Source organism: Tauraco erythrolophus, chromosome 30 (genome assembly GCF_009769465.1).
Source record: "Tauraco erythrolophus isolate bTauEry1 chromosome 30, bTauEry1.pri, whole genome shotgun sequence".
NCBI classification, from domain to species: domain Eukaryota; kingdom Metazoa; phylum Chordata; class Aves; order Musophagiformes; family Musophagidae; genus Tauraco; species Tauraco erythrolophus.
The window spans coordinates 1,196,604-1,221,934 of NC_141494.1; the positions used below are offsets into that span (position 1 = coordinate 1,196,604).

General features: G+C 59.4%; 4 protein-coding genes across 7 annotated transcripts; 2 read left to right on the forward strand and 2 right to left on the reverse strand.

Moving 5' to 3' along the window:
* Window positions 1-880: 880 nt before the first annotated feature.
* On the forward strand, window positions 881-2,472 carry TMEM79 (transmembrane protein 79). The gene is made up of 3 exons (XM_086628446.1): window positions 881-1,613; window positions 1,788-2,001; window positions 2,268-2,472. Exons 1-3 carry the CDS (start codon window positions 881-883, stop codon window positions 2,470-2,472), a joined length of 1,152 nt encoding a protein of 383 aa, XP_086484572.1.
* A 1,338-nt stretch (window positions 2,473-3,810) lies between these two features.
* GLMP (glycosylated lysosomal membrane protein) lies at window positions 3,811-7,145 on the reverse strand. Its single transcript, XM_086628399.1, has 6 exons — window positions 7,068-7,145; window positions 6,152-6,409; window positions 5,684-5,866; window positions 5,313-5,531; window positions 4,884-5,161; window positions 3,811-4,592 (listed from the first exon to the last, which is right to left on the reverse strand). Exons 1-6 carry the CDS (start codon window positions 7,143-7,145, stop codon window positions 4,424-4,426), a joined length of 1,185 nt encoding a protein of 394 aa, XP_086484525.1. The 3' UTR covers window positions 3,811-4,423.
* A 370-nt stretch (window positions 7,146-7,515) lies between these two features.
* Window positions 7,516-17,783, reverse strand: CCT3 (chaperonin containing TCP1 subunit 3). 2 transcript variants are annotated; one of them, XM_086628243.1, is made up of 14 exons: window positions 17,715-17,783; window positions 16,235-16,296; window positions 14,942-14,992; window positions 14,794-14,856; window positions 14,082-14,178; window positions 13,592-13,709; window positions 13,232-13,418; window positions 12,081-12,230; window positions 11,501-11,633; window positions 10,939-11,020; window positions 10,637-10,817; window positions 9,180-9,425; window positions 8,714-8,845; window positions 7,516-7,691 (listed from the first exon to the last, which is right to left on the reverse strand). In XM_086628243.1, exons 1-14 carry the CDS (start codon window positions 17,743-17,745, stop codon window positions 7,587-7,589), a joined length of 1,638 nt encoding a protein of 545 aa, XP_086484369.1. In that variant the 5' UTR covers window positions 17,746-17,783; the 3' UTR covers window positions 7,516-7,586. The 2 variants fall into 2 exon arrangements, with proteins under 2 accessions (XP_086484369.1, XP_086484367.1); XM_086628241.1 differs by lacking the exons at window positions 14,794-14,856; window positions 14,942-14,992 and having other exon boundaries at window positions 17,715-17,759.
* Window positions 17,784-19,983: 2,200 nt separating this feature from the next.
* SSR2 (signal sequence receptor subunit 2) lies at window positions 19,984-24,790 on the forward strand. 3 transcript variants are annotated; one of them, XR_015222920.1, is made up of 7 exons: window positions 19,984-20,304; window positions 21,914-22,068; window positions 22,908-23,006; window positions 23,376-23,484; window positions 23,667-23,744; window positions 24,062-24,238; window positions 24,372-24,790. XR_015222920.1 is itself a non-coding variant. In XM_086628373.1 (6 exons), exons 2-6 carry the CDS (start codon window positions 21,914-21,916, stop codon window positions 24,170-24,172), a joined length of 552 nt encoding a protein of 183 aa, XP_086484499.1. In that variant the 5' UTR covers window positions 19,984-20,304; the 3' UTR covers window positions 24,173-24,790. The 3 variants fall into 3 exon arrangements, 2 of the variants coding, with proteins under 2 accessions (XP_086484499.1, XP_086484500.1); XM_086628373.1 differs by having other exon boundaries at window positions 24,062-24,790; XM_086628374.1 differs by lacking the exon at window positions 19,984-20,304 and adding an exon at window positions 20,797-20,831 and having other exon boundaries at window positions 24,062-24,790.
* Window positions 24,791-25,331: the final 541 nt, after the last annotated feature.

A 25,331-nucleotide genomic window follows, 5' to 3' on the forward strand; every position in this document is an offset into this window, starting at 1 on the left:
AGGGCTCTTTCTGGGGTGCAGAGGTGAACGTGCCTCTCGGCTACTCTCTCTCAGAAGGGAGAGAGAGAGATTCTCATTGCAGGAGCCGCCGTGCCTGCAGCCGGCGGCACCTGGGATGGGCTAAGAGACACGAATTTCCTCCTAAGAGGGGAAAGTGCGAGATCTCTGCCTGGATCTCCCGCTCCCCCGTAGCAATTGGCACCTGGCAGCCTCCTGTGCCCACCTCAGATCCGCCTCGGCCGCAAGAGGCAACAAGCCTGGCTCATCCTGGTCTTAGCTGCGGTTCCTGGATGCCACCTGCCCAGCTCTCCCCGGGTATCCAGGCTTGGCTGATGCTGGTGCGGGATGGAGCTGCAGACGGAGCCAGTTGCATCAGCCAGGCAGCGTCCAGCGCCCCCCAGTCACAGGGCTGGTGCCCAGTCAGACCCCCCTGGGATGTTTGGCCTGGTGGGGAAGCGATTCCCAGGCTGCCCCTGTTTCGCAGCCGGATCCGCACGCCTGGGGCTCACCAGGCGCCCAGCTCCGAGCGATGATCCAAGCACACGTGGTACCACATGCCCTGATCCTGCTGCCAGGGGCTGGGCACACTGGCAGGGCGTGAGGGCACAGGCACACTGGGATCCTCTTTCTTCGAACAGCGGGAGGGCGGGCAGGTGGTGGGGACCCCGGGGGCGGTGGCTGCCGTTTCGCACCCCACATTGTGGGTGGGATGGTGTGCAGGACCCCAGCCTCTCACTTCTGCTGTTTTTTTGTCTGTCTCCTTTCTCCTGCCGCAGGGTGAAGCAGGAGGGACGGGAACCTTGTCCCCTCGACGCCCCAAAACGCGGGATAGTTCCTTGCTGGTCCCCAGCTGCACTCCCAGTGGTACTGGGCCGCTCTCATGGCCGCCGCTGACCCCATCCTGCCTCCCGAGGAGGTGGTTTTGCTGGAGCTGGGGAAGGTGGCCACGTCTGCCCCCCTGGACAAGGTGCCACCAGCCCCGGCTGAACACCTAGGGGACCCTGATGCCACCCTGCCATGGGACCAGTGCCAGCACAGTGCCCGGGACCAGCCGGAGCCCCTGGAGACGAAGAGACGCTCAAGTCCTGAAGGGGCCCGCGAAGACCCCGAGGAGGCTGCTCTCCCCTGCCCCACAGCTGAGGCTGAAGACGAGGAAGCCCCCGGGCTGCCCGTGATGGCGGCCCATGTCTTTGTGCCCATCGACCCCCAGTGCATCGAGCAGACCCCCGGCAAGCAGAAGAAGCGACCTGCCCCGTGGCCCCAGGTGGAGGGCACAGGGGGCCACGTGCCCCCCAGCACCAGACCCCACAGCCCCCACCAGAAGCAGCCCTTCCTTCCCACCAGCCCCTCACGCTACAGGAGCCCACTGGGCTTCGAAGAACGAGCGGCCAAGCCGCCAGCCACGGGGCTGCGGTGCCCGTGCGCCAGGGACTGCGGCACCGGCAACCTCAAGGCCGTGGCTTCGGTGACGGGGGCACTGGTCTTCTGCCCCTGCCTCATCTATGGGGCCTACGTCTTCCTGCCCTTCGATGCCCCGCTGCTGCCCACCGTCAGCGCCCGCCTGGTCTACACGCTCCGCTGCGCCGCCTTTGCCACCTTCCCCATCGTGCTGGGTAAGCCACGGGGTTGGCACACAATTCACCCAGGGGCTGCGTTGGCGCCGGGGCAGCGGGTGCTGTGGGGAGCGGAGCCGGGGCTGAGCTCTTTGCAGATCCATTGCTCCCACCAGGAGTGGGACTGAGTTTTCCTACCCCCTTCCCACCCCATGGCATCTCTCTGCCCCCCAGGGATGATTGTCAGCGGCATCTCCCGCCTCTGCTCCTCGGCGCTGGAGCCCTTCGGGGAGCTGCAGCGGGAGGTGGAGATCCACCGCACCTTCGTCTCTCAGTCCATCCAGCTCTTCATCCTCTACTTCTTCAACATGGCCGTGCTGGCCACCTACCTGCCCCAGGAGGTCCTCAAGCTCATCCCTCTGCTCACGGGGCTGTTTGCCATCTCCCGGTAAGTGGCTCCTTCACCCTACCTGGGCAGCAGTAGCACCCAGGGTGCAAACAGGGTCGGTCAGTGCTGGCAGACACCATGCCCCAGTGCCAACTCCTGCCCTGGCACCGCCTCACCCAGCCAATGGCAGCCAGGAAAGCTGGCACAGGGGAAGGGCTGCTCCATCCCGCAGCGGCCGCGCCTGGCAAACCTTGCAGGGGTCAGAACCTGGTGCCAGCGCCAGGGCATCGCCCTCACAGAGCCCACACCCTCTCTGCCCTCTCCAGGTTGGTTTACTGGTTGTCGTACGCCATCGGGCGCTCCTTCCGTGCCTTCGGCTTCAGCATGACCTTCCTGCCCCTCCTGGCCATGCTGGTCTGGAACCTGTACAGCATGTTCGTCGTAGAGCCCGAAAACCTCCTTGCCCTGGCAGCATTGAAGCCCGAGGACCGCTCCAAGGACAGCGGGGCCAAACTCCGGTACTGGGGATGAGCGAGGCCCTGGGGAGATGGGGTGCCCAGACCTCGGGGTGCCGAGCTGAGCCCTCCTCGGTGCCCTGCCTTGTGAGCCCTGAAGGTGGAGGGGTGCAGGCAGGTCTGGCTGGGCCCCTGCTCCCTGCCCAGCCCTGGCAGGGCTTCGCCGGGCACCTGGGGTTGATGGAGCGAAGCTGTAAAACCCCTCTGCACTCAGGAGTTTCCTGCATGAGGACGAGCAGGGCCTGGAGCAAGACCCAGTGAGCCCCGTTCCGTGGGGATGGGCTGGGGTGGGATTTGCCTGAGCTCCTGCCGGACCCGGCTTTGCCCAATAAAGCTGTTCACCGAGTGGCTCTGGCTGGTTTGGGGAGGGTGGCTTGATGTTCCCCAGGGTAACAAAATGATGTTTCCCCAAACTGTCCATCTCCCAGCCCCGCACCCTGCCCTCGGGTCCCTGCGTCGTGGCGTGGCCAGTCCAGCCCAGCTTGTCCCTCCTCTTCCTCCTGGTGGAGGTTCAGCACCCGGTTCACAAACCCGGGCAGGAGGGAGGGAGGGAGCCCTGCCCCCAGGAGGGCTGCGGGGAGAAGCCACGATGGGCAAGATGGCACCAGGCTTGCCGCTGCCTGGGCACAGCTGATGCCCCCAGCACGGGCACCCAGTCTGCACCGCTCAAGGCACTGGGCCCCACCTTGGCGCCCTTTGCAGACACGAAGGGACCCCTGGGAGCGCGGCCCCACGCAAGTCCGATTGTCACAGCGCTCCGATTCCCAGGCACAACCCCAGACAGTTACAAATCTTCCAAATAAAGGGAAAGCCCCCCCACCCCTCCACCTGCCAGCTGTTGGGCTTCACCCACCTCCCATCCCTGCACGCTGTGCCATGGGAGCGCTTCACCCACCGCAGCCCAGCCCAGCCAGAGGATGCCAACATCCCAACTCCCTCAAACCCGTGTGTCCGCAGGGATGCGGCCCGCGGCCTGGGCTCACACCGACCCCACGGCTCATGGGCAGAACCGCCCCAGAGCACCACGCACCGCTGTGGGGCACGAGTCACCGCAGGGGCAGGGACAGGGGGGTGTTTCCTCCGCTCCCACCCAGCTCCAGCGCCCTCCCAATCCCGCGGGACGCGAGAACCGCTGTCCTGGCACTCGCCTCGCTCTTAGAAACCCGCTTTATTTGGTCAAAGACAAACCAGTGATGGGGAAGGGGAAACCCAGCACCCCCCCAAGCGATGCGGTGAGCACCGAACGGCCACAGACCACGCTCGCCCTGTGGCTTCGAGCGCCTGGACAGCACCGCTGAGCCGGAGCCCGCGGCTGCGGATAACGGAGAGCAAAGCTCCACCGGCTCCAGCAGCACCGGGTCTCCCTCTCGTACCAGCAGCCCTCGCCAAGGCCAGCACGGCAGAAAGTGCCCAGTTGGGGACCGAGTTGCCTGGGAGCCCCAGCTGGGGTGAGGGGGGCTGTTCTGCGATGCCCCCAGAGCAGCGAGAAGCAGCACGGCGTGCAGGAGCAGTACCAGTCTCCAGCCCTGTCTTCCAGCCCTGGTCCTGGGCTGGAGCCACCCGAGCAGCCCTGGTGTGCTCGGGAAGTGGCACGGAACAGGGCACGGCCGGCCCCAGCCGCTGCTTGGCTGCGGGCAAGACAACGGTGGGTTTATCCCATGGGAGAAGGAGGATCTTTCTGCAGCTTAAGGCAACCCTGACCAGCTCCCCCAGTCACTTCCCTTGGCTGGGTGCATCAGGAAAAAAACAGGAAGAAGTGTAATTGGGTGCAGGATCTGGGAAGTAGGAAGGAGCAGGACAGAGGGACGTGATGTGGGCAACTGCTGCAAATGTTGCCCTGATCCCCTCGGAGCCTGGACAGAGAGGAGGACAGAGCGGTGGCTGCAGACACTGGAGCCCCTGCAGCCGCCAGGGTCGTTCCCTGGTGACAAGAAGGATCCTGGAGGTCTCTCCAGGGACTGTCCCACTCAGTTGATGGGCTCATACTCAGAGTAGCATTTCCTCTGGGCAAAGAGGACCACGCAGCTGCCCACCAGGAGCATCACCATGGGGGTGCCCAGTGCCACGGCCATGATGGAGATGACGAGCGGGGAGAAGGTGTCCCTGGGGGGCTGCCTGAAGCCCAGCAGCGCCGACCTGCAGGAGGGGAGGAGACAAATCAGCCACAGAGATGGGGATCAGCTGTGTCCCACAGTGGAATATCTGGGGCTTTCTACATCGGATCGAGATTTCTTGGCAGGATCCTCCATGGGGCAGGAGGGGGTCTCCATGAGTGGGAGGGGTGAGGGAATGCGTCGATGAACTGCAAAGCTCTTTGCTACAGGGTTGTAGGAAAACTTTTGAAAGGAGACAGTTATTAAACAGAGAAAGCCTCCAAGTTCCCCAAACTGGGAGAGTGTAGCGTCCTGCACAACACACCCCACTCACCAGCGGAGGTAGCGCTTCTCCTGGTAAACCTTTCCGTCCTCTCCCCCAAAGGAGATGTTGATGGCACTGATGGTGTAGGTGCTGCCTGCGCCCTCCCCGAAGTAGGCACGGACAATGCTGGACACGGGCAGGGTCCAGTTGGCTGCTTGCAGGCCGTGAGACCGGCACTGGATGTTGTCCTCACGCCCGGGGGTCTGGGAGCCGTAGGCTGTCGCCTTCCACTGCAGGAAGCTGAGCGTGGAGCTGTCGTTGTGGGACTGGGCTACCAGGGAGAGCGTCTGGTGGAGGGAGAGCAGCGGGCAGCGACGTGAGGACAGGGGATGGTCTTCATGCCAGGGCAGGCACAGGTTGCTGCTCACCCCCGCTCGCCCTCACCCCCGCTCCTGCCGCAGGGGACGTCCCCCAGCCCGGCGCTCACCCCACACTCACCTCGAAGATGGTGGGAGTGTACTCGTCGTCGATGGAGCGCTCCGAGCGCAGCTTCTGCACCACCCCTGTCTCCTCCACCGTGGCCACCTCCAGCGTAAATCGGGAGCTGTTGCCCCGCGGAGCCACCCCGGCCAGGACAAACTCCACTTTGGAGCTGTTTGCCGTGTGCAGGAGGCTGGGCAGGGGCCCGTCACGGCCACCGGCCTCGTAGGCTGTCACCTGCACGGGACACGGGTCGGAGAGACAGAGTCACCACCAGCTGGGACACCAAGGAGCGATTTCCCGAAGGTGCTTCGGACACACTATTCACTGTGTTCTCCCTGCAGCACCCCGGCGGGGTGCGTACCCCCTTCCCGCCCCCGTGGACGCACCCGGAAGGCCAGGCTGCCGTTGGAGAAGCTGCCGCTGGAGTCGGCGGCTGGGGCGCCGGTGAACTCGGCTGTCAGCGCTGTGCGGTTCAGGGTGTGATTGACGCTGTCCCAGGAAAAGTCCGACAGGTCGTACGTGGGGTAGAACTGCTCTTCCAGCGTTTTTGCCTCGCTGAACTCGAACAACTGGGGAGAAGGAAGGGGAGAGGGGCCGGGAGCCGCTGGCGGGTGCTGTGGGCACCACAGCTTTGTGCTGCCACTGCCACTGCCACCGGGGAGAGGAAGGAGACCAAAATGGAGCTGCCATGGCCAAAGAGCCCACGGCACCACCACGGCTTGAGCCGGAGACAACCAGGGTGGGACACACAAGGGGCCGTTCCGCTGCCAACTGCTCTGCCCCAGGCCACCCCCCCATGCCCGCTCCACCACGGCACAGCACTCTCGGAGCGGCGCTGCCTTCCTCAGCAGTACCTTGGTGAAGACAATGGCGGTGGAGTAGACGACGCTGCTGGGAGGGTCTATCCAGATGGCACCAGCGGGAGCTGGCGAGAGCAGCTGGGTCCAGTTGACGCGCAGGACGCTGCTCCCGCTCTCCGTAGCCACCAGCAGCACGGCGGGGGCCCCGATGCTGCTCCAGACGTAGTGCAGGGTGTCCCGGGGCCCCGCCGCCCGCACGTGCAGCAGGTTGACAGAGGAGTTGGTCCAGCCAGGGTTGTACTGCATGGACACCTGCGCGGGACGGATTGGTCCGTGGGGCACCGGGTCCTTCCCGGCGCAGGACAATTCCCGGTGCCCCGTCCTGCTCGGCCGCGGGCACACGAGCTGCCTGAGCCTTCCCGGGAGCTTTGCAGGCCATGGAGCCCCACCACGGCCAAACCACCTCGGGCAGCGTTTCGCATCCGCCTGTTGCGGAACAGCTTTCCGGCAGCGAACCGCTTCCCTCTTCCCACCGCTCAGGACGCGGCGGGGAGGCGCGGGGGGCACCGGCGGGACAGGGGTTGGGTGCCCGGACACGGGTGACCCGCAGTGGGGGGCAGAGGGGCACGTTCCCCCGAGCTGCGGCCGGATCGCCGCCGGGCGGATTCTCCCGGCGCGGGGCAGGGAGACTCCGGGACGCCGCTCTCCGCCCCGAACCCCGCACGTTCGGGCACCGCCGCGACCGGGCGGGACCTCGGCGGGGCTCCGGCCCGACCCCTGCCCCGAGCGGGGTGCGCGGGGCCCCGGCCCGGTCCGGCGCACGGGTCGCAGCGCGGAGGGAGCGGGACGAGCCGCACACCGGGGGCTGGAGAGGGACGGCGGGGCCGGGGGGTGCGTGTCCCGCCCGCGCTCCCGCCGATCCCCCACGCCCCCGCCACTCGCCCTCGCCCCCGCCGCTCGCCCCACTCACCCGCCGCTCGCCCCCCGCCCGGCCGCGCCCGCCCGCGGCCAGCAGCGCCGCCAGCAGCGCCCACACGGCGGCCGCCATGTTGCCAGCCCAGCCGCTCACGTGACCGCTGGCACCGCTCCCCGCCCCCCCCCCGCCCTTAAAGGAGCCGCCGCCCTTCAGGAAGATTTGGAGGGGGGAACCGGCGGTGCCCGAAGACCCCGTCCCTCCCCGGGGGGGGGGGGCACTCAGCCCCGGGGGGGGCCGCCCGCCTCCCCCTCCCCGCAGTAACGGCCCAGAAAGGCGGGAACAACGTGGTTTATTTTTGGGGCGAACAGAACAAGTGACGCTCCAGAAACTTCCATTAAGCACCAGTATCGCCCCCCACACCGGGGCATCCCGAGACACGGCCGCCCTTTCCCCACCTTTATGGGATTTGCCCCCCCCAGGCTCCAGCCAAACCTCCCCCCGCTCTGCCTCAGCACACGCTCGCTCCACGGAGCTCTTCCCGCAGCAACTCCGGGGATCCCGGTGCTTCCCCCCTCATTCCTGGGCCGGCTCCGGCGCGGCGGGCTGCTTGCTCTGGTCGTCGCCCTTCTTCTTGTGCCCCGACACGATGTCGTCGATGCGGAGCAGGAGAACGGCGGTCTGGGGAGAAATCCCACAGCCAGGGCCAGTCAGGAGCTCATCCCAGTTAATAAATCGCACCCCAGAACCAGCCGCCTTTGGATAACCGATTCGAGGCACAGCAGGAAGGACGCGGTGCCCACCACGGGCAGGGGGGAGCTGGCACGTGGCAGGAATGCCCAGTGCAAAAGGGGACATGGATTATTTCCAGCTGATGACAAGAAAGGGACGCAGCGTCCCTTGGAGCAGCCGCCTTTGATCCAACACCGCCAGCGAGTGCCCAAAATGGGATTTTTTTAACAAGCACAGGGCAGCTGAAGCAGCTGGGCGGGTGATGAGAAGGGCAGAAGCTCCCAGGGCCACTAACTGACTGGCTGGCACTGGGAGCCATCCATCCTTGTGAGACTCACTACTCTGGAACACAAGTTTTTGCCACAGGATCAAAACCCGACCTGAGAGCTCGAGGGGCTCCCACGGGTGCTGCTTCCCTGATCGGGAGAACCAGGGACACGTTGGGGTCGTTCAGCCAACTGACATGTTGGGGGTCAGCCTGGAGAAGAGAAGGCTCCGGGGAGACCTTCCAGCACCTCCCAGTGCCTAAAGGGGCTACAGGAAAGCTGGAGAGGGGCTTTGGACACAGGTGTGGAGCGATGGGACACGAGGCAATGGCTTTAGACTGAAAAGAGGGGAGATTTCAATGGGATCTAAGGAAGAAATTCTTCCCTCTGAGGGTGCTGAGGCACTGGCACAGGTTGCCCAGAGAAGCTGTGGCTGCCCCATCCCTGGAAGTGTTCAAGGCCAGGTTGGATGGGGCTTGGAGCAACCTGGTGTAGTGGAGGGTGTCCCTGCCCATGGCAGGGGGGTTGGAACTGGATGATCCTGAAGGTCCCTTCCAACCCAAACCATTCCATGATCATCACACCTGCTGTGTCACAGAGCTGAAACCCTGCGCTCGGTTCGCAGCGCTCACCCAAGGAGTAACATTCCCCTCTCCCCAGAGACACATCACGGAGGTTCCCAAGTTTCCCCCCGTCTCTCCTCACCTCCACCGCCGTTTTGTAGGTCTGCAGTTTGACTGCCAGGGGCTCCCAGATCCCCAGGTCCTTCATGTCGACCAAGGCTCCGGTCTCCCCGTTCACCCCCCACGTCTGGCTGCCCTCCTGGGTGTGTTTTGCCTGTGAGCAGAAGGACACGTCACCACCAAGGAGCAAATCCACCTCCTGCCACCTCAAACTGACCCCAGGTTCAGGGAAAAAGCAGGAAGATCATTAGAATTTTCCCAATTTTGGAATTTATACAAGAGCATGTCACTGAAAACCACTTGAAGCGGTTCTATCAGGAGCTGAACTGGGAGATGTTCTGTCCCATCCAATCCAATCTCCAAGGAAGACATGGATTTTGTCCAGGGTTTTGTGGTTTTATTTTTCAGCTCCGGTACCTCAAATGAGCTCTTAAATTCCATTTTCACACTTTCAAATTTGGCACAAAACTTCCGTAAGAACGCCTTACCCGAAGCGAGGTCAGCACACGGATGGTACTAGCGCCGCAGTTCTGGATCAGCGTGCGGGGAATGACTTCCAGAGCCTGGGCGACGGCACGGTAGGGCCACTGCTCCACGCCCGTCATGCCCTTGGACTTCTCGGTCAGCGCCTGGGAAACGGCCATTTCGGTCGCTCCCCCTCCGGGCACCAGCTGCGGGTCCATGAGGACGTTGCGACACACCTGCATGGCGTCCTGAAGGTTGCGCTCCACCTCCTGCGCCGGGCACAAAAGCACAAATTGCGGGGTTGTGGGGAGCGGAAGCACGGGCCCCCAGCTGGAAGCACAGCTGGAAGCACGGGCCCCCCCAGCTGGAAGCACAGCTGGAAGCACAGGCCCCCCAGCTGGAAGCACGGCCCCCGGCTGGAAGCACGGCCGGAAGCACGGCCCCCCCAGCTGGAAGCACAGCTGGAAGCACAGCTGGAAGCACGGGCCCCCCAGCTGGAAGCACAGCTGGAAGCACGGGCCCCCCAGCTGGAAGCACGGCCCCCAGCTGGAAGCACAGCTGGAAGCACAGCTGGAAGCACAGCCCCCCCAGCTGGAAGCACAGCTGGAAGCACGGGTCCCCCCAGCTGGAAGCACAGGCCCCCCCAGCTGGAAGCACAGCTGGAAGCACGGGCCCCCCAGCTGGAAGCATGGCCCCCAGCTGGAAGCACGGCTGGAAGCACGGCCCCCCCAGCTGGAAGCACAGCTGGAAGCACAGCTGGAAGCATGGGTCCCCCCAGCTGGAAGCACAGCTGGAAGCACGGGCCCCCCAGCTGGAAGCACAGCTGGAAGCACGGGCCCCCCAGCTGGAAGCACGGCCCCCAGCTGGAAGCACGGCTGGAAGCACGGCCCCCCCAGCTGGAAGCACGGCCCCCAGCTGGAAGCACAGCTGGAAGCACGGCCCCCCCAGCTGGAAGCACAGCTGGAAGCATGGGTCCCCCCAGCTGGAAGCACAGCTGGAAGCACGGGCCCCCCAGCTGGAAGCACAGCTGGAAGCACGGGCCCCCCAGCTGGAAGCACGGGCCCCCCAGCTGGAAGCACAGCTGGAAGCACAGGCCCCCCCCAGCTGGAAGCACGGGCCCCCCCCAGCTGGAAGCACGGGCCCCCCCCAGCTGGAAGCACGGGCCCCCCCAGCTGGAAGCACAGCCCCCCCCAGCTGGAAGCACAGCTGCTCCAGCAGGATCCAGTTTGGCCTTCGGGGAATTCTTTGTCACTCCAGAACCCGGAGGAACCTTGCCCTTGCTTCACTTGCACACGAAAGCTGCGCAAAAGGAAGCAAGGACTTCCTGACACCAAGATGGTGGCCACCACAGGAGGGGAGCAGAACATGGAGCAGGACGTGTGGTGGAGGGTGTCCCTGCCCATGGCAGAGGGGCTGGAACTGGATGGTCTTTGAGGTCCCTTCCAACCCGAACGTTCCATGATTCCATGCCCTAACTTACCGCCAGGATCTCCTTGCTAGCCCCACGCAGAACGATGGTGCAGGCCTTCGGGTCTTTGCAGTCGGTGATGAAGGCAAAATACTCATCTCCTATTTTTTTCACTTCGAAGAGCCCGGCTCCGGTCCCCACGTCCTCCTCCCGCAGCTCGTCCGTGCGACTCACGATGCGAGCTCCGCAGGCCCTGGCACACCAACAGCATAAGCCAGGTGCTCACGGACAAGAACTGGGAGAAAGGGGAGGCCAGGACGGAAACTCCGTGCCCGGGACAGCGGGAACGGGCTCCGGCAGGAGGCGGCGCTCACCTGGCGATCCTGTTGTTGTCCGTCTTTCGCACCCTGCGGATGGCAGCGACGTTGGCTCTCATCAGGTAGTGCTGTGCCAAGTCTGAAAGCAGGTTTGGGCAATTTTATGGATGAAATCCAACTTTATGCACGGACAGACTTTGTGCCTTTAAAGTACTTTTGTGCCTTGTGGAACAGGTTGCCCAGACAAGCTGTGGCTGCCCCATCCCTGGCAGTGTTCCAGGCCAGGTTGGATGGGGCTTTGGGCAACTTGGTGTAGTGGAGGGTGTCCCTGCTCATGGCAGGGGGTTGGAACTGGATGATCTTTAAGGTCCCTTCCAACCCAAACCATTCCATGATTCTATGATTCTAAGTAGAAAGTGTTACGGAAAGAAAAACTCATCCTCACTCGTGTTGTGTTGTTTCCAAACGCTGGGAATGCAAAATGTTATTGGAGACAACCTCAAGAACCAAATTTGCATGGGTTTTGTGGCTTTTTTGGTTTTTTAGGTTACCCAGCAGTGCATTTAACACAGCATGAACCCTACTAAGATGAATTCAACACAATAACACGTGTCATTACCCGAAATTCCTTTTTCCGTGATGACCAGATCTGGCTTGACCCTCACCAGATCCTCGCAAATCTGCTGGATGTACTCTTCCTCCATCTGCAGGATGCGGGCGAAGTCTTCCTCCCGCGTGATTTCGATATCAGTCTGCGCAGAAAGAGGTGTAAATATCCCACCACATTCCTCCCAGCCCTTCCACCAGTTCAAACACAGCTCCCTCGGCTTAAGCCATCTCAAATCCTCCAGTATTGCCCGGGGAAGAGTTAAGGAGAACCACACAGTGAAAAATGCCAATCGAACGACCCGTGACACTCTGCCAGTTTAACATGCGTGGCAATTAATGCACAGAAACATTCCTTTGACTCCTGACCATCGCTCAGATACTCACTGGAGCAGCTACAGCACTTTTTTCCACCGTTCTCCCCAGGGCACTGACCCCCCAGCAGAACTGGCCTACACACACAGAAGGTCTCAGAAAGGCAGGACACGACAAGAGCCATTGGCCACTCGGGCTTCCCACCAGCTGCCTGGATTTGTGCACTTTCCCAGTTTGAAATCAAAAGTAGCAGACACCTCTGGCAGGACTTGCTTTACCTGGCTCTCTCCTTTCTTGTACTCCAGTGAGCAATCCAGAAGGACGATGCGCGGATTCTTAATCAGGCGACGCATCCGGGGATGAGTGACATCCTTATTCACCATGATTCCACGCAAAACACACGAGTCTTCACTGAAACCACCTGGAATCTGACCAACAGGAGGAAGGGGGGAAATGAGGCAAGTAAGTCTGCTCCACAAAAACCCGTGTATCTGTGCTCCTGAGGTCATCTGTTCCACACAAGCAAAAAGGAAAACTCTCCCACGTAACCACGACACATCCAGGCCACAACCTGAGTTAATTTTAAGAGGACATTGACTTACATTAAGCGAAAAGCTGTGGGAGAACCTGAGAAACTGCTCACATCCTTGCCTGGCAATGTGGGTTTAGAAGATGGGAACTGAAACAACTTAAATGATCTTTTGATGCCAAATCCCAGAACGTCAAGGATTGGAAGGGACCTCAAAGGATGATCTAGCCCAATCCCCCCTGCCAGAGCAGCACCACCTAGATCAGATCACACAAGAACGCGTCCAGGCGGGTTTGGAACATCTCCAGGGAAGGAGACTCCACAACCTCTCTGGGCAGCCTGTTCCAGTGTTCTGTTCCCCTTACTGGGAAGAAGTTCTTCCTCATGTTCCAGCAGAACCTCCTCTGTTCCAGCTTAGATCCATTTCCCCTTGTCCCGTCACTGGATGCCACTGAGAAGAGCCTGGCTCCATCCTCATGGCAGTCACCCCTTACATATTTACAAACATTAATGAGGTCCCCCCTCAGTCTGCTCTTCTCCAAGCTAAAGAGACCAGTACAGCCCAGTATAGCCCGGTACAGCTCCCTCAGCCTTTCCTCATACGGGAGATGCTCCACTCCCTTCATCATCGTCGTGGCCCTGCGCTGGACTCTCTCCAGCAGTTCCTTGTCCTTCTTGACCTGAGGGGCCCAGAACTGGACACAATATTCCAGGTAAAACCTTGTAAATGAATTCAAGTCACTGCTCTGGTTTTCACTGGGAGCAGCGGGGCCGACAGCACTGACTGAAACACCTCCAAGGGTTTATGTTTGCAGACTGCAGATCAGCAGCACAAAATCCTCCCCGCTGCATCCGAGGAACGGCTGGTTCAGAACAGAAAACGGTTCAGGACACGCTCACCTTTTCCACTTTTGCGTATTTTTTAATATCAATCTCCTTCCGGCCGTTTTCCTCAAACTCCACGGTCCTGACGGCATCCAGAGCAATGCTGCAGGCCAGGTCGGACCAGCGGCTTATCGCCTTGGTGTTTATTGCACTCTTGATTATTTTCAGCATCATCTCCTTGTTGTTCACATCCACCGGCGTGCTGAGCCAAAGGGAAGAACAAACAGGAAACCGAGTGTTACTCCAGGCTCCAATCCATCCGTAATCCCAGTCGTTTTAAGGAATGTTTACCAATGTGATTCCCTGAAGAACCACCTTTCAGAAGCACAGAAACCCCACGCTCCTCCTCTCTAGCTCCCACCAGCCCACACTCACCCAATTTTCTTCAGAATACTGATCATGTCATCCAGAGCCTTACGATAAGCCCCGATGATCACAGTGGGGTGCATCTGCTGTTCGAGGAAGTGTTCGGCAACAGAGAGCATCTCTCCAGCTGGGGAAAAAATCAAACAATCCATTAAAAGTTGGTAGAACAATCAACAGTCAAGACAAGAGAACAGCATCCCAGACAAAAAGTATCTGCTGTCCACACAGAGGGCTCTAACATCACCTATACTTTTCCTTATACTGGACTGTGCTTATCTTAGAGAAAGAACACAACTTTCCAAAGCGTGGAGCTGCTCACCTAAGGGTCTAATGAACCCAGCGTTCTATTCCGTGGTTAAAAAAAAAAAGGATCAATTTTAGGGTTGGTAAATAACGAATTCTGTCTCATTAAGGCATGGGTACTGGGCTCTGACGAGCAAGAAGGGCGAACTTCAGCCCGAATCCTTTATAAAAAGTGTGTCCTACTCAATCTCCTTACCAAGGATAATCACAGAGGTGGTCCCATCTCCGACTTCTTCATCCTGAGTTCGGCTGATCTCTATCATTGATTTTGCAGCTGGATGCTGGACTTGAATCTGTTCAGGAGCAAAGGGTATGATTTCGTTCCAGAACGCTAAAGCTGAGACTTCCTGATTAAGTTTCTTGGATGAAGATGGAACTCAATGGATGAAATAATCACACTTTTTCAACAATCAAAGGCATTCCACCCAACTACAGCAAAGATTCTTCCTTCTGGGGACTGAAAATAAGCCCTTGTATTTCACAGTATTGTCTCTCCAACAGTTTTGCAGGTGTGATGATGTTTGTGATGTTATTTCAACAGCACTTGCACCGGAGAGACAATGATTTCTTACTCTAATTATTGTGCATTGTAAAAGCAAGAATCTCCTCGGAAGGTTTTGATACAAGTCGTTATAGCTACAGCTACCACAGAATTCCCACCAGCCTTGTAACATCTCCATTCAAACGTACCATCCTGGGATCAAACCTGCTGCCCTGAGGAGCCAGAACATTTGCTGGAAATATTTAACTCCTCCCCAGCAAGCACCTTTCTGGCTACTGCTGCTTAGTACTTGCTGGCTCTCCAGACAGCAGATGAAGTAAAACAGTTCCATCATCAACTATGTAACTGCATCCTGGAATATTCCAACTCACACATGAAGCAAGACGGTTCTTCGGGAGAAACTTACTTCTCTAAGAATGGCATTGCCATCGTTGGTCATCACAATCCCACCCATGGGGTCCAAGAGCATCTGCAACCGAAAGAGAAGCAATATTTGCACTGGCTTGTGATGTGTGCAGTGTTTGCAGCACGGGTAGTTCAGCAAAGGTTCCTACCTTCATCATAGCTCTTGGTCCCAAACACGTTCGGATAATGTCAGCAATGGTCTAGGAGGAACAAAAGAAATGAAGCAATACAGGAATCCCAGAATGTCAGGGATGGGAAGGCACCTCAAAGGATCATCTAGCCCAATCCCCCTGCCAGAACAGCACCACCTAGATCAGATCGCACAGGAACGCGTCCAGGTGGGTTTGGAACATCTCCAGAGAAGGAGACTCCACAACCTCTCTGGGCAGCCTGTTCCAGTGCTCTGTTCCCCTTACTGGGAAGAAGTTCTTCCTCATGTTCCAGCAGAACCTCCCATGTTCCAGCTTAGATCCATTTCCCCTTGTCCTGTCACTGGATGCCACTGAGAAGAGCCTGGCTCCATCCTCATGACAGTCACCCTTTCCATATTTATAAACATTAATGAGGGTCCCCCCTCAGTCTCCTCTTCTCCAAGCTAAAGAGACCAGTACAGACCAGTACAGCTCCCTCAGCCTTTCCTCATCAGGGAGATGCTCCACTCCCTTCATCATCTTTGTGGACCAGCGCTGGACTCTCTCCAGCAGTTCCTTGTCCTTCTTGGACTGCGGGGCCCAGAACTGGACACAATATTCCAGATGTGGCCTCAGCAGGGCAGAGTAGAGGGGGAGGAGAACCTCTCTCGACTTACTCACCACACCCCTTCTAATACACCCCAGGATGCCATTGGCCTTCTTGGCCACAAGGGCACATGGCTGGCTCATGGCCATCCTGCTGTCCACCAGGACCCCCAGGTCCCTTTCGCCTGTGCTGCTCCCCAACAGTCCAGTCCCCAACTTGTACTGGTACATGGGATTGTTCTTACCCAGATGCAAGACTCTAAAAAAAAAAGTCTAAAAAACCCCATAGTTTACATGAAACAAGAAGCTGCTGTAGAATTTAAGTGACCCAACGACTCTACAGTTGCTTAGATACAGCAGAAGTTAAGAACTGGGTGGGAATGGGAACACAGGGACCACAGAGCACTGGCACCACACTGAATTGTCACCTAACTCAGAGGACAAAACTTACACACTTTCAGATTTTGCAGAAGAAGAGGTTTTGGTGGGTTAAACCCCTCTGTGTTCAGTTCCATTGCACTTATTATTTTAACACTGAACATTCATTTTCTACGCTGCTTCTACTCTGGATTCACACAGACTGGAGAAAACTTCAGACCCAGTTTTCCCTCTTAGATACATAAATCCATAAAATATTTGGATCTAAAAGAGAAAAAATCAAACTAAAAGAGAAAAAATAAAAATTCTGACATGAGAACATGGTACCTTAGCAGCAGTGATGTTTCCAGTCTGAACTTTTCTTCCAGACTCACGTTTCACATTCTGACCTAAAGCAAGTAGAAAAAGAAAATAAAAACACAAAATATTAAAGTACAAATATATTTTTAATCTGATCTTACTAAGAAGTCCCAGACTGAAACAGCGATACTGACAATGCATCAAAGATACCCTCTTAGTCACACACACTTGATATATGACCAGTTCTAAATTAAGAGTTTACAAAATAAGAAAGGATATTCATAGAAAAGGGTCAGTGAAAAACACCACTCCTTATTACAACACAATTTCTGATTAGCATAATTCAACTGAGACCAAACTTTGCCGCTCTGAAACAGACCCTATTCCCCCACGAAAGTCAAACAGCCCTGACTCACAGGAATCTGCAAGATGACACAAAGCCCAGAACTGCTGCACAGTCGTTTTCAGTAAAAAAAAAAAAAAAGCTGCAGAGGTTTACTTACACGCAGTAAGCAGAACACTGGTTTAAAATTAAGTTTTACACACCAGAGTTGCTGAGCCTTTGGCACATTAAGGTAAGGAGAATCATGGAATGGTTTGGGTTGGAAGGGGCCTTCAAGATCATCCAGTTCCAACCCCCCTGCCATGGGCAGGGACACCCTCCACTACACCAGGTTGCTCCAAGCCCCATCCAACCTGGCCTGGAACACTGCCAGGGATGGGGCAGCCACAGCTTCTCTGGGCAACCTGTGCCAGTGCCTCACCACCCTCATGGTGAAGAATTTCTTCCTCAGATCCCATTAGAATCTCCCCTCTTTCAGTTCAAAGCCATTGCCCCGTGTCCCATCACTCCACACCCGTGTCCAAAGCCCCTCTCCAGCTTTCCTGTAGCCCCTTTAGGCACTGGGAGGTGCTGGAAGGTCTCCCTGGAGCCTTCTCTTCTCCAGGCTGAACAGCCCCAGCTCTCCCAGCCTGTCTCCAGAGCAGAGGTGCTCCAGCGCTCGGAGCTGGGCCAAGAGCACCACTGCTGACCGCGGGCTCACACCCGAACCCGGGGCCGAGCTGCCACAAGCGCCCGCCCTGCGGAGCCTCCAGGCGTAGCGCCGCCTTCCTTTTATTCCCAGCCCGGACCGGACGGGCAGAGATTTGCTTCAGCAGGGGATGTTGGCGGGGTTAGGAGCCAGGACAAAGGGAAGCCCCAGTGAGGGCCGCCCCAGGAGCGGGGCGGTGAGAGAATCCCAAAGAGCGACGGGCTCAAACGGGACAGCGCCGCGCAGAGACCCCCGAGACCACGGCTGAGGGAAGGGCTGAGCGGGGAGCGGGGGCTGCGCGGCGGGAGCGAGCTCGGGACCCCCGGGAGGGGACGCGGCCGCCGCGGTCTGTGAGGGAGCGCCCGGCCATGAGGGGAACCAACATGGCGGCGGGGAAGGCGAGAGGGAAGGGGGGACCCGAGCCCGCCCCGCGCCCCCCACCGCCGGGAGGCCGGGCCGGGCGGCGCGGCACTCACTGAGGACGAGGACGGGGCGCGGGCCCATCATCGCGGCGGCGGGAGCGCGGCACCGGGCGCGGAACCTTCTGGAGACGGCGGGAGCGCGGCAGCCGCGCCGAGAAATGCCGCTTCACCGTGCCGCGACACCCTACCCCGCCTCCTGCCCGCGCTGACCAATCCCAGCCCGCCTCTCCACCCCGGCGTCCAATAAGAAGGCGGCGCTCCGCCTCCCCGCCGCTCCCATCAGGATCGGTTGAGAAGCGGCGCCCCAGCGCGTGGGGCCGCGGCGCGTTGGGCGGGGCCGCGTGGTACTGCGCACGCGCGAGGTGCTGGCGCCGAGCACACGGCGGGGCCGCTCTGCGCATGCGCAAAGGCTCCGGCGGAGCAGACGATACGGGGTCGCGGGGGGGGGGTCCCGTTCTCCTTCCGCGCTCCCTCGCGCACCGAAAGGCACCGGAGCGCGGTGCCGCCGCTCCGCAGGCGGGCTGGGAGGCGGAGCGGCGCCTCTGAGAACAGCGCGTGGAAAAGAACTTCTCAACGTGTGTCCCCCCCCGATCCTGTCAGCGCTGTGGTCTCGCCCGCCCGGCGCCGCGGTGCACCATGGGGGCGGCAGCGTGCCGCGAGGCATTCTGGGAGCCGCGGTTCCCATGGCGGCCGCTGTCCTGTCCCGCCGTGGCGCCCTCGGCGGCTCCGAGGCGGAAGCGGAGCTGCCCGGTGCGATCTGAGACCCTCCCGGTGCGCCGGCGGCCCCTCCGCCCGGGCGAGGCGCGGCCGCAGCCGCCGTGTCCGTGTCAGGGCGCTTGGCCGGGCCCGCCCGATTGCTCCGTGTTACCGGGACGGAGGGCGCGCGCCGCGCTCTGGCTGCCCCCCGCAGCTCGCGTGCCTGGGAAGGTTTCCCGGTTTCCCCTCAAGTCGTTCCGCTGGGCACCAAGGCGCTGCCAGCCGCTCTCGCAGTCCCCGGCTCGCTCCCGGCTCGCGCGGTCTCGCCACCCGTCAGCCAGGAGGGAGGCAGGCGGGTGGGGTGAGTCCCGCTCGGGGCGCCGGCTGCTGCCCGAGGAAGGTGCTTCCTGGAGACGTTCAAGCCTCCGCTTTGGCAAAAGCTCTGAGCTGCTTTGGCCGAGCACAGCTGTTGCTCAGAGTAACGGGGTCCCAGTCCATCCTGGGATCGCACCCCGTGAGGTGGGAGGGAGACGCTCAGCCCATCGTCGCTGTGCCTCAACGTGAGCCGGCACCGTGCGCTGGCAGCCCGGCAAGCCAACCGTGCCCTGGGCTGCACCCAGAGCAGCGTGGGCAGCAGGGCGAGGGAGGGGATTCTGCCCCTCTGCTCTGCTCTCCTGAGACCCCCCTGCAGTGCTGCCTTCAGCTCTGGGGGCCCCAACAGCAGAAGGACATGGAGCTGCTGGAGCAGGGCCAGAGGAGGCCACGGAGATGATGGGAGGGCTGGAGCACCTCTGCTCTGGAGACAGGCTGGGAGAGTTGGGGCTGTTCAGCCTGGAGAAGAGAAGGCTCCAGGGAGACCTTCCAGCACCTCCCAGTGCCTAAAGGGGCTCCAGGAAAGCTGGAGAGGGGCTTTGGACACGGGGGTGGAGTGATGGGACACGGGGCAATGGCTTTGAACTGAAAGAGGGGAGATTTCGATGGGATCTGAGGAAGAAATTTTTCCCTCTGAGGGTGGTGAGGCACTGGAGCAGGTTTCCCAGAGAAGCTGTGGCTGCCCCATCCCTGGAAGTGTTCCAGGCCAGGTTGGATGAGGCTTTGGGCAACCTGGTGTAGTGGAGGGTGTCCCTGCCCATGGCAGGGGGGTTGGAACTGGTTGAGGTCCCTCCCAACCCAAACCGTTCCATGGTTCCATGCCTCAGCAACACGTGTCTGACACTGATTTAAGCTCTGTGGTACTTTCCATCCGCTGCAGCTTGGGTAAGCTGTGTGCGATTCCGCAGGGAAAGGAGGAAGTGGGCGTATGGAGAGCTGTTGGCCAAGGCTGGGAGTGAGGGACTTGGGATAAAGAGCATGAGGTGGAACATGGAGCCTGGCGAGGTGGATTCATGGGCTTGGCATTTGTGTGTGAGGAGGAAAACGTGTGGAGACGTGTGGATTTGGGACCCTTCTCCCACCAGAGACCTGCAGGCGGCTGCCTGTGAAACATGGGAGCAGGTTTTGTCCAACACCAAAAATCGGGCCCAGTGGCTTTCTGGTTTGTTACTGGTTTTGCAACAGGGCGGCCAGGACACTTCTTAATCTGTCCGAAACAGACGGGTGGGGCCTCCCTGGCACGGGCTGGCGAAGCAGAACGTCCCTCACACGCAAAGGTGTCGTTTGGGGTCCGGGCACTCGGAGAGGCGTCCCACCTCAACGCTCATCCTCCTCCCTGCCCTCACCCTCCTCTTCCTCACCGCTTTACAGAGCCTCTATGCGGTCGGCAGCACTGGTGAGCTGGGCAAAGCTGCTGGCCGCCTTCATCTTCGGCGTGCTGCTGCTCCTCATCGAAGTGCTCTTCCGCGCCATGGTGGTCATCGGGCTCCTGCTTTACGTGCTTGCCACCCACTGACAGCGAAGCGGGGAGGGCACCTCGTTTTCCCACTTGTTCCCAGAGCTCTTCCAGAAGGAGGTAAGAGGAGAACCGCACCGACCTCAAGAGCAGGCGGAGAGGAACGTGAGCAGCACCCCGAGGCGGAGCGGCTCCCTGCGGAACACCTTCTCTCCCAACGCACTGCCTGCACTGGGCTGCAGAAAACCCGAACCACGCGTTCGGGCCGCTCGTCTCCGATTTTAGGGGAACCTGAGCGCTGGCAAAGCGCGTTCCTCCCACCTCGCCGGTGGCGTCCGGAGCCCGTGGCTCCACCACGGAGCTGGGACCCCTCTGGGCTGCGGGGCCCGGGGGAGGGCAGGGCGCAGCGGGCACGCTCCGTGTTCACAACTGGTATTTTCGAGCTGACAACTGGTTTTGCACAGCCCCCCAGGCGGGTGGTTCAGCCCCCTTCCCTCGGAGGGGGCGGGAGGCGCTGCGCGCATGCGCGGTGCTCTCCCGCTCGGACTACATTTCCCAGCGTGCTGCGCGGCCGCCGCTGACGTAACGCCGCTTCCGCCGCCGCTGCGCTGACTCGGTTTTCCGGTGCGCGCCGAGGGGCAGCCACGGTGAGCGGGGCCGCGGGGTCCGTGAAGGGGACGGCGGGAATGGCGGGGCGGGAATGGCGGGGCGGGGGGTAGCAGGGCTGTGCTGGGAAGCAGGAGGGTGCTGTGGCGCACGAACCAGTTTCCTAATGGGCTGGGCTGGGGGAAACTGGGACACGCGGCCCGAAGAGGGGGCTCGTGGGGACCAAAATGCCGCTGGAGGGAGGTGGGGCCTCAGTGGCCGCGATGGGAAGGAGGAAGAAATGCCGGGCGCGCGGAGCCAGGGCTTGGAACGGAGCTGGAGAGCGGCCGCGCTTGGCCAGGGCAACTGGCCGATAATGGGCAGAACTGGTGCAACCCCGAGTGCCGGGGGTTTTGCTCCGGAAGTTCTACAGGAGGTTTGTCATGTCAGACCTTGGCCAGTCGCTGAGGCGCGATGAGGGAGTGGGGCCTGCCAGGGCTTTGGGAACGGAGGGTACTGTCGGCTTTCCTTCCGTGCCCGCCACCCTGGCACACCGCCCTGGCACACCGCCGTGCCGCCTCACGCCTCCATGCCGGAGAGCACAGGTAGTTCCTGTGCCACCTCTCACATCCCTGCAGGAGAGCACAGGTAGTTCCTGTGCCACCTCTCACATCCCTGCAGGAGAGCACAGGTAGTTCCTGTGCCACCTCTCACATCCATGCAGGAGAGCACAAGCAGTTCCTGTGCCACCTCTCACATCCATGCAGGAGAGCACAAGCAGTTCCTGTGCCACCTCTCACATCCCTGCAGGAGAGCACAGGTAGTTCCTGTGCCACCTCTCACATCCCTGCAGGAGAGCACAGGTAGTTCCTGTGCCACCTCTCACATCCATGCAGGAGAGCACGGGTAGTTCCTCTGCCACCTCTCACATCCGTGCAGGAAGGAGCCCAGGTCCTTCAGGGGCAGTCGCAGACCCCTTTGGAGCCGGGATAACGTTCTGCCAGCTCGTGATAATCCTTTAACAACATCCCTGTGAACATGTGTCTCGCTACACGTGAACGCCCAGTTGTCCTGTTCAGTTGTCCTGTTCCTGCTCTTTTTGCGATGAAGTTATCAGTGACGTTCCACTTTCCTTTGCATCCAGATGAAGCTCCTGATCCTGGCCGTGTTTGCCCTGTTTGACGTCGCCCGCTGCGAGGAGGGCGCCAGGCTCCTGGCCTCCAAGTCTCTGCTGAACAGATACGCAGTGGAGGGCAAGGACTTGACTTTGCAGTACAACATCTACAACGTCGGCTCCAGGTAGGCCTTGGCCCGGCTCCTAGGACGGACCAGGAGCAAACGTTGTGTGACTGCAGGGTATGGAGAGGGACTTTTTCCAAGGGTGTGTAGTGACAGGACACAGGGCAATGGCTTTAAACTGAAAGAGGGGAGATTTTTATTAGATCTGAGGAAGAAACTATTCCCTCTGAGGGTGGTGAGGCACTGGCACAGGTTGCCCAGAGAAGCTGTGGCTGCCCCATCCCTGGAAGTGTTCCAGGCCAGGTTGGATGAGGCTTTGGGCAACCTGATGTAGTGGAGGGTGTCCCTGGCCATGGCAGGGGGGTTGGAACTGGATGGTCTTTGGGGTCCCTTCCAACCCAAACCATTCTATGATCTCTGGGCTCCATGATGTGCTGTTACCTTTGCTCCCCGTACCTTGGAGCGTTACCACCAGTGCTTGAAGGTTTCACCCCGCAGTTTGCCTTTTCCTTCCTGTCCCTTCGTCCCGGCTTTCACTGTTTCCTGCTTTCCCCTCGTGGCTGCTGGTCCAGCACGGTGCAGTTCCTGTTGCGTGTTGTGACACCCTGCTCCCCACGCACGCAGTCTCCCTCTCTTGGCGTTGTGAGCTCCTTTTTGCGTCTTTTTTCCTGCCCTTTTTGCAATTTCTCTCAGCTTTGCCTTCCTCTTTCTGCAGTCTCCCTGTAATACACCTTGATTCTCCTCCCCATCCTCTACTGGGGTCTTTTGATGTTTCCAGAGGTGTTCTTCCAGCCGCTGAACTGTCAGCATGGAACTGTCACCCCTCTCTGCTGCAGTCCCCGGCGAGCAGAACGCCAAGTCTGAGGTTCTCTTCTCCTCCTTTTCTTTGTTGCATTTAGTGCTGCTTTGGATGTGGAGCTGTCGGATGATTCTTTCCCCCCGGAAGATTTTGGCATTGTCTCTGGGATGCTCAACGTCAAGTGGGACAGGATCGCTCCGTATCTTTTAATGTTTGAAACTTCTCCCAACAATCCCTCCTACCCCTAAGCCCCCTGTAGCTTTCCTGGCTCCTTTTCTTGTCGCTGACGTTGGCATGCCGGGCCCTGGGCAGGGTGCTGGCTGCAAACCTCTGTTCTCCATGAGGGTGCTGTGTCCAAAACGGTTCCTTGCAGAGAGGGCCAGGTCCCCGTGCAGTTCATCTGCCCGGGAAGGAGGAACGGATGGGTCTGGAGGTCTGTGACCAGAGTGCTCTGATCTGTCATCAGGAGTGACTTTTCCTCTTGGTTGGAGGCTGCTCTTTTACCTGTTCTCTTCGCTTTTCTTCCGTTGATAAAACACAACTATTTGCCTGAACTTACGGCTCCCAGAGCCAGTAACGTGTCGCACACGGTGGTTCTGCGGCCTCTCAAAGCTGGTTACTTCAACTTCACCTCTGCCACCATCACGTACCTGGCACAGGAGGGCGGACAGGTTGTGGTGAGTCGACTATTTGTAGGATCCTTTCCCAAACTGGACATCAGATACGCCTGACTGTACCTTTGGGCTGCTCGTCAGGTGATGATGCACGTCCCTGCGCTCGCACACCGCACCGGCTCTGTGGCGAGAAGGAAAGGTGGCAAATACTATCTTTTTTTTTTTCCCCCTCTTACTTTTTCCAGGTTGGTTTCACTAGTGCTCCTGGGCAGGGAGGAATCTTGGCTCAGCGTGAGTTCGACAGGAGGTTCTCCCCTCACTTTGTAAGTACCTTCCAGTCGGTAATGGAAACTGCCCTGCAGCAACTGTGCAGCCCAGCACAGAGGCTTTTTGCCAGTTTGCGGTGTGTTTGGTTTGTCCTATGGTCACCTGGAAAACTCAACATGGATGGCAATTAACCTGATCAGTTGTCTGGAAGAGTGTCACAGAAAAAGCAGAGTTTTCATCCCAGCCGCCTCTGTGAAGGAGCTGGCACTGTGGGATTTGAGCCAGAAGCTTTGAGAGCAGAAGATCTGATGGTTGTGAGACTCATGTGTACATGACTTGGATTGACTTTCTTTCTAACAATTTCTCCTTCTAGCTGGACTGGGCAGCTTTTGGTGTGATGACCCTGCCCTCCATCGGGATCCCGCTGCTGCTGTGGTACTCGAGCAAGAGGAAGTATGACACCCCTAAGACCAAAAAGAACTGAGCAAAGTCAAATGCCACCAACACCCCAGAGCTCAGGAAAGAACAACCAACCCACCCAGAATGGCAGGTGTGTTGGCATCAGCAGCAGTCACCCCAGCAAAGCGCCGCCTGGGCGGTGCTTCCAGAGGGAATCCATCGCTTCCATGGCAGTGATGCGTTGTCTTCTATCCCAAACCCCCGTGTCTGCGTGTTTGGAGCAGAGACCTCCCACTCCGTTGCAGATCCAGTGCCATCTGGAGTTAACACATCGTGACACGGATGTGTCGACGCTCGGAGATGCTGGTTTGGGGCGTGCAGCTCTGCAGCGTCTCCGACATCCGTGCTGCCTCCCCGACTCCATGCAGCCCAACGGCTCTTTGCCTCCTGCCATCTTCTCAAACGTGGGAGATCTCAGGGTCTCCCTCCTCCAAGCGCTGCCCGCCTGGCTGGAACATCCGTGGGCAGGAGCAGTTTGGTGACAAGACACCTCCTTTCGGTAGGGGCTCGTGAGCGCTGCTGCTGTGCGAGGTGAGGCGCAGGAGGTCCCTGTCAGTGTTTGTTCTCCAAGAAGCCCCGTTGCGTTTTGGCGAGCAGTTAATTGCTGTGTTGCTGTTCTTTCTGGTTGCTCGGTTGAGGGGTGCTGAGGATTTTGTAATAAAACGATCGCCGTGAAACAAGCTTGCCTTTCTTTTACCGGGAGTCCTGGTGGCGCCTGGCTGCCTTCCGAAGCAGCTAATGGGTATATAGTCAGTTTAAATGGCTTTAAACTGGAAGAGGGGAGATTTCGATGGGATCTAAGGAAGAAATTCTTCACCATGAGGGTGGTGAGGCACTGGAACAGGTTGCCCAGAGAAGCTGTGGCTGCCCCATCCCTGGAAGTGTTCAAGGCCAGGTTGGATGGGGCTTTGGGCAACCTGGTGTGGTGGAGGGTGTCCCTGCCCATGGCAGGGGGGTTGGAACTGGATGATCTTGAAGGTCCCTTCCAGCCCAAACTGTTCCCTGATTCTATGGCAACTACATCATAGTTTTCCAGCTGCACAATGGCTTTCAGCTCCTCCTGTTAGTTGCCCATGCTGCGTGCGTTGCCGTAGGTGCACTTCAGTTGGGCTATTGATTCCACCACCTTGTCGGGAGGAGAAGTCCTTGTACTTACATGACCATTCTCAGGCACTGCGAGGTTT